The sequence below is a fragment of the Aythya marila genome (assembly GCF_965140915.1).
Source record: "Aythya marila genome assembly, chromosome: 2".
Lineage (NCBI taxonomy): Eukaryota > Metazoa > Chordata > Aves > Anseriformes > Anatidae > Aythya > Aythya marila.
Window position 1 is genome coordinate 64989059 of NC_139043.1, and position 12700 is coordinate 65001758.

Consider the following 12700-nt stretch of genomic DNA (forward strand, 5'->3'; position numbering starts at 1 on the left):
CGTGCTATAGAAGTCCAACACAATAAAGAACAAGCAAGTCCAGGAAACACATACTTGTATAACCAGCTCCTTGAAAATGTGTAGCTCTAGAAAGTCTTGTTTATGTCCCCTGCATAAATATTTAGAGCAGTTTGCAATTTTGAATCAAATTGTCTGATCGCAAGAAACTCAAACTACATGCTTACTGCACCAAAAGGGAGTTGTTTCAAGATAAAATAAACAAAAAACAAAAACCCCCAAAACAGAGAGCTATTTTTTTTTCTCAACTTCCTGTATGCATGAAGTTGGACTACATGCAGACTGTTCTAGTGATAACAAATGACTGTGGCTAGAACAAAAGAGTTTTCACCCACCTCTTCAGCATGTCACCCACTTACCTACAGGCAGCTGAGGGAGGTGCTGCCCACTTTCTCCCTTTGCCAAGGACAGGGAATGAATGCAGCCCACAGATGCTTGCCTGCAGCAGCAGGTATGTACTTACCTTACCATCCCTTCCGAACACCATAAAGTAGGCTCAGTGTAAAGTCTAATGGAAGCACTACTAGGCTACAAATTCCTTTTTTAATTCTTTACTTACAGAGAATGCATTGTAGCAAGATATTTAGAAATGTTTACAATGCTCTTGGAAAGTTTATTTTGCTGTGGAAAAGAGGCCTGTGCAATAACACAGCACACAACTACAAACTGATGCATACGGAGTTTGAAAATACTGACGTGAGTGTCAACAGATAAACTTGCATGATTTTAAAGCATTACAAAGATAATTTGAGAAAACGTGAGACTATAAACCTTTGCCTTTTTCCTAACAGACATTTAAGATGATGATGATAAATCTGCGAGGAAGCTCTGATAACTAAGCCTCTGTAGCCTATTCAGGATTTTGTTATTTACATTTTAATTTCTAATAGTTGCATACTGGAAGCAGCTTTTTCTTCCTTTTTTTTTTTTTTTTTTTTTTAGGGAACTTCACCAGCCACTCAGAACTTTAAAACAGTTACCTTACATCTTAATGCAAACCAAAATCTATTCTGAGTTGCAAGAATTTAAAAAAAAAAGTCATTCTTCTGAATGCTCTGAGAAAGCTTGACTCTCGTAAAAAGTAGCTGTTCCTGAGCCCAAAAAACTTGACTCAGTTTCATCCCAGAGCCAACTGTCTGTTGTAATAGAAATGTTTGAAAGAACAACCGCTTGCTTTTTAAAGAACAAATCTTACTTTTTGTTTCTCTTTTCATAACCTCTGCTTTTTTTCCCCCAAGACATTCCTAACATACTGGGGCTCATACATCAGCAAATGCCAAATTCTGTAGTATTTCTTACTCTTTGCTTAATTAAAATAAACAAGACAGTGAATGTGAAGGTGAGACAGAATCATATATCCGCATTGTTTCAACTTCACTTTACTTGCAAAGACATCTAACTGGCTTATAAGATATCTTCAATCCCCCAGATCATGGCTGCTTCTTCATGTCTGTAGGAATTAAGTTGTGTTGTGTTTTGTGTGTTGTTTTTTTTTTTTTTTTCTTTTTTAACCTGACCCTTCACTAATTTCTTCCAGCTTCTGCCTGATTTTAACTGCAATGATAAAATTTCTACTCCATAAAAAGCAATTTGTTCTTTTCTGCCATTAAGAGAGCAGAACCAATCTGCTTCCTCCATTCTTTTTATCAAAGTCATCCTCGCAGATGTGTCTTCGCAATCCTTTTACCTGGAACATCATTCTTTTATCCCTCTTCCTAATGTTATTTTAACACCCTCTGAAATCACCTATTCTTGCCACTGTTTGCATCAAGCAGACTCACTTTGCATTATCCCCTTCTCCTAATATTAATCACGCATACACAGCAATCTGTAATACACACATATTCAGAGATGACAGTGCCAGCTGCATTTAATGTTGTTTGTTTTTAAACTTCAGTCTTAGCCATACTTTGTCCATTCTGAATAAAAGCTGTATGACAAATTTTAGGGGCATTTTATTATTATTATGTTTTAATTGATGTGTTAACTAAGAAAAGTTCAGTTTCCTCTTGGTTTACTAAAATTTGTAAAGTCATTCCATTAAGAACCTCTGTTGCTTCCCAGTTTTGAATTTTGTCAGTAGAAACAGTTCTAAAGGGGAACAAGCTAGGAATAAGGAATATATCTCATGTTATCATGATGAAAATACATACCTATTTTTGGGCAATTTAAGAATCTCCAAAAGCCTACCATTTATACATGGCAAATACAGGTTTCCAGCACAGTTTCAGATGTTCAAGTTGGCATACATTAGCACAAGCTTTGGGGAAAAAAAAAAAAAAAAAAAAAGGGGGGGGGGGAGGGGAGGCAATCTTGTAATTCTACCTACTCTGGGCCCTCCATTTCCATCCCCACAGCTTTTCCACCCTTACACCAGCACAGGCTTTTGTGAGCCCAAGTGACAGAACCGCTGGGGTGTAAGAAGGGGTCTGAGCTGAGCCTGTCTTCATGCTCCGCCCTCCCACGCTGCAGGGTGCACAGCATCAGGGATCTGATCCAGCATAAGAGTCACCCCCTGCCCTCGGTGTTAGCATAGCTAAAGTTATCTTGAAACCACCTGGGAAACTATGACCTTAAAGACGTTCCTCTCTGAAGGCTTTTCCTGCACTGAGCCCCTCCTCACTGCAGGGGCTTTCTTAGCAGCAGCTCCAAACTCTGCAACATTACACCACATACAAGAAGAAGAATATTACAGAAACTGGCATAAACGTTTAAAACCTATAAGAGCCCTAACAGCTCTCATACCAGGAACAAATGCTGCAAAGCTCACTGATGGGAGAGATTTCTCCCTCTGCTCCCTCATGCCTGGTCCATGGGGGGTACATCACTGTGGTACACAGCCTACGCGGTGCGGTCCCACCATGGTGGTGACTCACATGGAAAGTGCTGCGGTTCCATAAGATTGAATTTCTTGGGTTTTCTGGTTTTTGTTGTTTTTCCCCCCTTCAGTTTACTATTTTAATAGCTAAGAAGCAACATTTAAGAATATCCTTTAAATGTTAAGATGGTGAAGCCAAGTGCTAAGAAGTCACAGAATGCCAAAAGTAAGGCTGTTTACCCAAACAAACTCAGTTTGGCTCTGGGCTTTATTCGCAGCACACGCCAAATACAAGACTACCAGTTTCTTCATCATCTTTTCCATTGTTTAGCCACCGAGCAGCTGCTTCACAACACTGACAACTTTATCTTTCGAACCCTTAGAAGCTGATGTGGTACCGGTATCTCCAGTTTACAGGCAAGAGACAAAAGCATGGAGAGATTAACAGATTTGCCAAAAGTGTTGACTAATCTTAGGTCACCTAGACTATGATTTTTACTTTTTTTTTTTTTTTTTAAAAAAAAAAAAAGATACTTCACATTTTTACATCTACAACTTGGAAGTAAGGGGACCAACTGCAGTTGCAGAAACTCAGAATTCATGCCTTGGCATCTCAGCTCTAGCAAAATGAAGAGCACAATTAACAGTTGGCTGCAAAAATCAGGTTTAACAGAATTGCTCAGCCTCACACAAGAAGCTTGGAAGCAGAGGCAGGAACAAAACGCAGCTCTCTCAAGGCAGTACAGTCTTATCCACCCTACCATTCTTTCCTCTCTAGCAATCCCCTCTCAGCAGGCACTTTTCCATTGCTTGTGACCACTGACATAAGGGGCCCAACCATCCTGCACAGCAAACAGGACTAGACCCTGTCAAAAAAAACACTTAGATGATCAAAACTGGGGATATATAACAGGGAGATGGGGATAGGATAGGTAAGGCGGAAAAGGGTGGCAAACCACAGTTTTAAATCCAGCCTTTATACACTGCAGTGTATTTTAGACAGTTTTATAAACATAAATATGTATATTATTCACCTTACAACAGAATTTACTGGCTGTAGCCAAGAAGCTCTGTAAGGTGCAAGGACGCTTATACAGCACAGTAGGAAACAACTGTCAGCATGAAGTTCTCACGCTCCAAACAGGTAAAACAAATCCCCCCCAAAATAGAGAAACATTATTATTCCACACCACAAACAAGGCACAGAGAGACTACTTCTGTGGCTTACAAGAGATACATGCGAAGTCCATGCGTTGCATCGTGGGAGGGTCTTCTGGAACTTCCGCTGACAGCATACCTACAGAGCCACCTGTACCTTCTACCTTCATGAGGGAGATTTGGGCTTTTTAGTTGTTCAAGTATTGGAAACAACCCGACACAAAGAAACCATAACTGCTGCCAAATGAATGGGGATTTATGTAATAAAGTTACCAAGTCAAAGCTCTGACTTCTTGTTCCACCTGCATCACACATGCTCCAGACGTTTCAGCGAAATACTTACCTGGACTTTCTCTACAGTGTCTTTAGGGATGTCTATGGGTACGCTACAGGGCACAGCACACCAGCACTTGTGGTATACCAATACCACACCAATGGAGCCTCAGAAATACCCTAAAGCAAAACATTTTTCTGTCAGAAACAGCACCGTGGCCCAAAAGTCAAACATAATGCCTGAACATTTCTTTTGAACTGAGTAAGCACAAGTTACAGAAGTGAGTCTTAAAAAAATATATATAAAAAAATAAAAATGAAGACTCTGCAAATCCTTTGATAAAAATCATGAGTTAAAGCTCAGCACAATGATCACTTCTCAGGTTTTATAGATGACATGACCAAACACTAATGAGAAATGTTAACCTGTCAGTTTTCAATGTAGACAGGCCTATTTCAGTACTGAAAGCAAATTATAATTTTAAACCAACTCCAAGAGCCTTAAGATTTTTCAGACACTTCATTCTCATGGAAATCATCGGACCCAGAATGTATCCAGTTGTCCAGCCAATTTAGGCACACTTTTCAGATTACACCAAAGCTATCAATCTATTAAACACAATTTATATTATACTTGCACTTCTTTAACAAGTACAAAGATTTAAAACCTTTGAAAACAGATCTTGAACTTGATGGGCCCATCCACCATTTGTTTTGAATGGAAATATTTGATTGAGAAGAAAAAGTAGAAACAGCAACAATTTGCATTCCTAAAAATAAAGAGAAGCTTATCTAGGAAAAAGACAAAAATATGTTACATTTTTGTACTAGTGCATCAGAGCACTGTGCTGAACACTGCACAGATAATAAGCAAGTTTTCGATTTGAACTCTGCAATTGGGTGCACCTAAGTAAACAAAAACATGAGTTGTTTTTCCTCCTATATCCTCAGAACCATCTGACAACAAAACCAAGCCCACTCAGCTCTGCTAAAAGCATGATTCTCTAATGTAGCTGTACTTCTGGGAATACATTACTGCTTCTGTGAAATGTTTTGTTACAGACGTGTATCACTTGGCCATGTAAATATATGGTGTGACTGCATGCAAAGTAGTCTTTTACCAGTTACCTAAAACTTAACACAACAAATAAAGTAAATTTAGGACCAATGACCTCTGGATGTCTGGTAAGCAGTACTTTCTCGAGCCTCCCTCCTGAATGAGATCGATGTTTTCCCTCTTTCACAACACACTCCTTTCCTGGGGGGGATGACAATGCTTTTTGTTAACAACATGATAATGTGTCTGAGATTAGCTTTTTTTTTTTTTTTTCTTTAAGAGGCTAAGACAAGGTCAGGAACGCCTGCTTATTTGCTCCATTTCAGTTGCATAGCTGACTGGTAACTCAGATAAATGCCAGTCTTTTCCCAGGCATGTCTTTAGCCTTTGTTTTTGAAACTACTTCATTTTTGGAACTTGTATGCATTCAAATCATATCCTTTTGAGACCTGGAAAAAACATAATTTATCTCCAACTTTAGCCACTTCTGGGGATGGCTACAATTATTATTAAACTTGTCAGGAGACATGCAAGTCTGATACCATGCACAACGGCTCTTACCAAGGCAGTCCACTGGTGATGCTAACGCTTTTTACTTGAGGATGTATTTGCAGCAAGAAGCTGGGAAGACTGACATGTCAAAACAAAATAATAAAACAAGCACAGCACAGCAGATGCCTTATTGACATAAGGCATCAGATATAACATGCTCATTCAGCCGCAGTCAGGCATTAAAACCATGTGACAAGCACATAGTTGTGAAAACAAACAGCCAACTAATTTCATTTTCTTTTAAAAATTATTTACAAAGTAATGTTTCCCATATCCTGCCCTCTCGATAACAGTTTGGTTTTTTGTTTGTTTGTTTTGTGGTGTGTTTTTTTTTTTTCCTGCTGTAAAATAGGCTAGCATAGCACTATATTTATTGACTCATCTATAAACAGACAGCAAAACCCAAGATGGGGGGTGAGGGTAGGGGACCTCAGCACACACAAAAACACACACACACAAAAAACAAACTTGATCTTCACTGTGGAACACTTCAGGGACACTTCTAATTTGTCAAAGACTGTCTGCTCTTTCAAAAGCATACAAAATAAGTAAAATAAAGCCATGACACAAAAAGAAGAGCCTTCAGGTTACTTGCCAAATTCTTACATTTAGATCTACATATTAAACAATGCCATTTCATTTTCCCCAGACAATACAGCTGCTCACAGTAAACACGGGCAATATTAAAACTTTTTTTTACAGTTATTTCTGTGCTGATGAAAATCACAAATTAACTTTTTTTACGGGGTGGGGAGAAGTAAAGTCATGGGTTTGCTTTTGTTTTAGAATTTGTGTACATACATTAGGTTCTTGGATTTGGTTGCTTACTCTTGAGGCAGATTTGGACTCAAATTCGCAAACCAAGTAACTCATCTGATACACAGGACAGTAGATAGACAGTGTCAAGGATTGCTCAGCAGCGCTCTCTTGGAAAAGTTAAACATTGATGGGCTCCAGACATGGCAAAGCTACCGGCAACTTGACTGCGATGGGGCAAGCAGAGGGTTTGAGACAAGGAAAGGAGAAGGCAGGTAAGGCTACGGTGTTCTTTGTACATAGTTCAGATAGTAATAATTAGGTGTAGACAATGTAAACATAACTTTTATCATAAAAATAAAAGCTACTTAACCTTACATCTTTGTCTTCCAAAGGTTATAAAAATTTCAGAGCTTGCTGAGTTTCACCTTAGACCACAGATGTGTATTCTTTCTGCAGATCTAGTTATTACCTGTACCAATCGCCATAAATTAAACAGCACATCTACAATGTATACTTAAAAGTTTTAATGGTTAAGACTCTCAATTTAAGTCTGGTCTAACCTTCTATACACAAATGTAAACTGCCAGAAAGGAGAGATATGCAATCTTTCAGCCTCCTCAAAATCCATCAAAACCCGAGGTTTTCAGCATTTGCTGCTGTATTCTCAGAGACGGATAAAATAACTAAAACTGAAATCCAGTTTTCCTCATTTTCAAGACTAAAAATAAAAATAGGGCATCACTAATGAGAAGTAAACTGATTTTTCAGATCACTTCACCTCTAATAACCTATGGTAGCAATACATGCTTACAACATTTTGAAGATCTCAGCATCTATGTAGTTTCAACAATCATTTTTAACTGTTAATAAGAAGTTCCACCATCATTTCAAATTATGGGCTCACTGTATACCTCTGGTTCCCTTCCCAACATTTAACCCACCTTAATTTACTCAAAAACCTCTCCTAGTTGTAGAAAAACAGAAACTGATAAAAACTGCTATTAGAGGGGTGATAAAAGCTAAATGACAGGGGATATTACACAAGGAAAAAAAAAAGTAATTTATTTCTTACACAATTAAGAGTTTAATTGGATTATTTATTTTAAATGCTTTCAGTTAAATGAATACAAAGCTACTAAAAGCTTTACAGTAGACTTAACTCCTATTAAGTTCAAAGCAGTACAAGAGTGGATACTAGAGCACTAAAATTAGATCACTTTTATATTAGATTGGCAAACATTACATCAATTACATCAGCAACTTGGTAAGCAGGAATACTGAAACTTGGGGCCTAATTTATTGCTTTAAGTTCATTCAGAATGGGAAATGGCATCACCTAAATGCAAGGCACTGCAAAGTGCCCACTGCTGCTTTTTCCCCTCTCCTGATCCGTGATGGAGGTTTATCCATCACGCTGTTCCACGTTTCTTGAGTGAAGGCACTGCAAAAACATCCTCTGCAGCAGAGACGGTCACTGGTAGCAGTGACACAGTTCACAGAACCCCAAGGTTTTTGATACAGCTGTATACACTAGCACTTCAGAGCCTCACAATTGTAAACTAAGTGAAACACGCGCTTATGACTGTTGGGTTTTGGAGGTGTTGTTTTTTTTTTGTGTGTGTTTTTTTTTGTTTTGTTTTGTTTTTTTAAATAAGAGTTGCATCAAATGCTGTTCCTGCTCCAAGAAGTTTATGTTGGTATTTGTAGTTTTGTCCTTTTTTTTTTTTTTTTTTTTCTAAAGGGATGCTTCCCTACCACAGCAGTGAAATTAACCTTAAGAAGCTGATGACAGCCACATGAGGGGGTGCATGTGGAAGCATGTTCTCCCAACAGCTACATATGAGGCTTATGGTAGAAGCTTGTTGTCCTTCCACATACACGTCTGCTTTTCAACTAATCTGTATTTTTCCCCTCATTTAATTCCTCCAGGGCCACTTTGACCAAGACAGCAACAAATAATCAAGGGATCTGATTGCACACATTCATCTGCCCGTCCTGGGCTCTGTTAATGCCAGGATTTTGTTCCAGGAGCCACCTGGACATCTCAGCCTGTCAGTTTGTGGAGCATGTCTTTTACACACTTGTTCCCTTCTGCAAGTGAGCTCAGCTGCGTGAAGGCAGGCCAGTGAGGAGACCAAGGTCAAACCCAGTGACTCCTGGGGTAGCATGGACGATGGAGATGATAAATAGTGGGAAGGCATGCACGGGAGGACAGTCTGATCCCCTCCAAAGCAAGCCAAACCAATTACTATCAAGAAAAACAATGACTGCCAGCCAGATCTCAGACTGCATTTTACATTGCAAACACTTCCAACCTCCCAGTATATTTCAACTGTAAATTCTCTGGCAAGAAAACTGTGTCGTCTTTTGCTTTTTCAGAGTTCAAGCTACTTATTGCTCTAATCTGGAGGATATCAAGTACGCAGTCGTGCACACAGTACAGCAATAAGAACAGATCCACTTATTTCTCTCAAAATTAGAGAAGCCTCCTGAATTTGCTGGCAAGATATTTTGGGGTCAAAACAGACTTCATGAGTACACATTTTTTCAACCTCATAACTGGAAACACAACCAAGTTTCGCAAATGCTTTTTCTCTCTATGGAGAGCTACATACCTCTCAGATTTCTTGGATGTATCTGCTTTGTCCGCGGCATTTTCCTCTAATCTCATATACCACTTTTTCCTCTCAGAAACGAAGAGTACAGCAAGCAGAGAGATGGCAGCGCCATAAACTTGACAAAGGGGTAAATTAATCCGTATGCTAAAAAAAATAAAAGAAATAAAAGAGAGAAGTTAGGAGATGTATACAGCATTAAGAAGGAAAACAAAAGATACCTATCCACTCCCTTTCACCCTAAAACAGTTACAGAATTTAGCAATGACCAAGAAATATTTCTGTATCCATCCCTTTATGGAGCAAGATGTTCCACTACTGTAAGAAAACTAAATGAGGGTGAAACTCCTTTTGGGATTACTCAGGAGGCATGAGAAAACTAAGACACTTTTCCACATTCGTCAGCAGTTTTCTAGCCAGAAAATGTCTTCCAACAACTTGTGCCCCATGTAAATAATTCTGGAAAACTAAACAAAATTTGACATCGGGCTTTAAGATAATACATACATTTCTCTGGGGGAGAAGGCAGAGCGAAGGGCAAACACAGACTGCAGCAGCGATAACCCCATTTGCAACACAAGGAAGCCTCCGGTTCCCCCACTTGGGGCTTGCAGGTCCAGAGAAACTCCTCAGGGGAAGTTTCTGGTAAAATACCACGAGCAGCACAGAACCACACAGGCCCTTGACCCAGCTGCAAGCTGTTGCACAGCCACTTTCTGCCCTGCCACCCTCCCAGGTAGCTGCAACAGTCCCTGCATTTGCAGGAGGCTGCAGGCAGCAAAGGCCAAGTACGCACAAACCCCACGGATAGGGGAATTTTTTAAATATTTTTTTAAACAGCCAACATACCAGATTTTGTACTGAAATGGTACCAACCCACACATGCATACCCAAAATTACACCTTATTCCATGTTAACAAAACTTTCTCACTTTTCAAATGTTCTTACGATTTACTCCTGGTTTAAAGAGCAGTTTGTTTAATTTCCAAAATCCCCCCAGACCTATAGCAAATTACTTACACAGAACTTATAAAAGAGAAAACAACCGCGTAGTCCCCCTGTTCCAGCTAAACAAAGCGAAACGCCGACCACTTCTTTTTATGGCAATACCGTCTTGGATAGTGAGATTTTCGTAATTAACACAAGGAAGAATTTCTCTTAATTTCTACAAATCCCTCAATGGCCCTTAATATGGACAAGATGATTACAGAGAGCTACTTAAGGGAGGAAGCATGTAGGATTTTTAGCATTTAAACATTAAATTTGGGGGGGGGAGGGTTAAGCCAGGCGAAGTTTTTTTTTTTTTTTTTTTTTTTTTAAATAAAAACGAAATTCAAACCCACCCCCCCCCCCCTTTCAAGCAGACTTCTCGCCGCCACCCCTTCGGTCTAGAGGCCGCTGGGGAGCACGAGCATTAATTTTTAACGCTTCTTTTGTCTGTTGCAGCAGGAAGAGGAGCCAGGCAGGGGAAGAGGCTGGCACAAAGGATGGCTGGGGGCTGCCGGCTCTGTCCCAAGGGCTCCTCGCCAGGACGCTTCGAGGAGGGGAAAACCGGGATCAAACTTTGGGGGTGGGGGTGGGGGCACATAGGTGGGGGGGGCAGAAGTGGAGGGGATACAGGGGAAGGGGAGAATTGGGGGGGTATAGGGGAGGAGGGGGGGGAGGAGGGGAAGGGGAGGGAAGGAAATGAGAAAGGAGAAAGAAAAAAAAAAAAAAAAAACATGAATGAAGAGAGAGGGAGGAGCCTGGGAAAACCCCTCCGCAACGCCGCGCCGAACAAAGCGCTGCGCACACGCCGGGCACCTGGGGGGGGGGGGGGGCACAACAGCACCATAAAAATTAAATTAAAAAAACAAAACAAAACAAAAAAAAGAAACAAAACACGGGGGACCCCACGCGGGGGTTGTGGGGAGCGGAGCCCCTCTAGTACCCCCCCCCCCCCTTCCCCCATCGGTGCCTCTCCTTCCCCCCTTTCCCCTCCCGCTCCCAGGGCCCGCTGCAAACCTGGCGGAGGCTGATGGCGGCGGGGAGGCCGGCGGGGGGGGGGGATAGGGAAGGGGGGGGGGGAAAAGGGGGAGGCCGGGAGCCTCCTTCACTTGACAGCCTCAAACACAAACATGACCCAGCGGCGCCGCCTCGCACAGCCTCCCTCCTCCTCCTCCTCCTCCAAGCGCCGTGCCCCCCCCCCCTCCAGGCTCCGCCCCCCCCGGGCTCCCCTCGGGGAGAGCCGCGCCGTGACCGGGGCAGGGCGGGGAGGGGAGGGGAAGGGCGGGGGGAGGGTGCTCGAGGGGGGGGGGAGGGGGGGCGTCACCCTCCCTCACTTTCTATTGCAGGAAGCGGGTGACGTCACCGGGTCTCCCGGCCCCGCCCCCTTGCCCTCCCTCCCCCCCCGAGCCCGGGGGGTGGGGGAGGGGTCACCAAGGGGGTTTCCTCGCGGGCCGCTGGGGGAGGGGCGGCGAACACCCTGTCCTACCCCCCCCCATCCATCCCTCCCAGTGCGGGGACCGCCCCAGGCCCCCATAATGGGGGACCCCCCCGCCCCCTCCACGAGCAGCCCTATTAAGCACCAGACGCCCCCTCCCCATTCACCCCCCACACCCCAAAAGTTATTCTCCCCCCCCCCCCAAGAAAAAAAAAAAAAAAACAGGAAAAAAAAAACACACTAGTGCCGTCGGTCGCGCTCCCCCCTGCCACCTCCCGGCCCCCGGGGCACCGGCACGGCCACGCAGCGCGGAGGATCCCGGAGGTTCCTCCCTCCCTCCCTCCCTCCCTCCCGGTTTGCCCGTCCCCCCTCCGCGCCCCGGCGGGGTACTCACCGCCGCGCCCCCCAACTTTCCGTGCCGGCACCGAGCCCCTCCACCGCCGCCAGTGGGCGGGGGAGGAAATCCGAGGGGGAGGCGCGTCGGGCTCGCCCCTTTTTTGGCCCGGGGGGGCGATGCGGGGGTGGGGATGGGGACGGCCCCCCAGGCGGAGAGGGACGGGGAGGGAGGGGCTCTGAGCGCCGAGAGGGGGGTTGGTGGCTTCTGTGCTTCCCCCCCCCCCCCCCCCTTTTTTTTCTTTTTTTTTTTGTTGGGGGGGGAAGGTGTTGGCAGCTTTTCGGAACCACTCAGGTTTTCCGTCAGCCCCAGCGCACGCCGCCCTCAGCGCATAAAACCCCAATGAAATAATTAAATGCCTCCTCCCGCTCCCACGCCTGCGCTCCCCCGGCCCCCAGCCGCCCAGCAGCCTCTTCGCCTGGAAGTTTGCAGCGCCCAGACCAGCCCCTGCTGGGCACCGTTTCCAGAGAGCCCCCAGTTTTGCAGGGGGCCCTATTTCAAGCTATATTTCATCATGGCTTTCACGAGTGCTGCCTTCCACACGGGAGAAACCAAGGTGGGGAGAGGTAGTCACTCACTGCAGAGCTGGGGGCAGACATGAAACCAGAGCTTTTGGTCACGGTCTGAGCCATTT

At 43.6% G+C, this 12700-nt stretch overlaps 1 protein-coding gene across 6 annotated transcripts in view; it reads right to left on the reverse strand.

Moving 5' to 3' along the window:
• HIVEP1 (HIVEP zinc finger 1) overlaps positions 1-12207 on the reverse strand; it is a 123072-nt gene extending 110865 nt beyond the window's left edge. For 4 of the 6 annotated variants that reach the window (XM_082754642.1, XM_082754643.1, XM_082754640.1 and 1 more), the window contains exons 1-2: positions 12067-12207; positions 9251-9397 (exon numbers count right to left, since the gene is read on the reverse strand). In XM_082754642.1, coding sequence (XP_082610768.1) covers positions 9251-9290 — 40 coding nt within the window. In that variant the 5' untranslated portion in view covers positions 9291-9397; positions 12067-12207. Of the gene's footprint in view, positions 1-9250; positions 9398-10270; positions 10668-11254; positions 11297-12066 lie in introns of those variants that run through there. The other 2 variants (XM_082754638.1, XM_082754637.1) reach the window with 2 other exon arrangements.
• Positions 12208-12700: the final 493 nt, after the last annotated feature.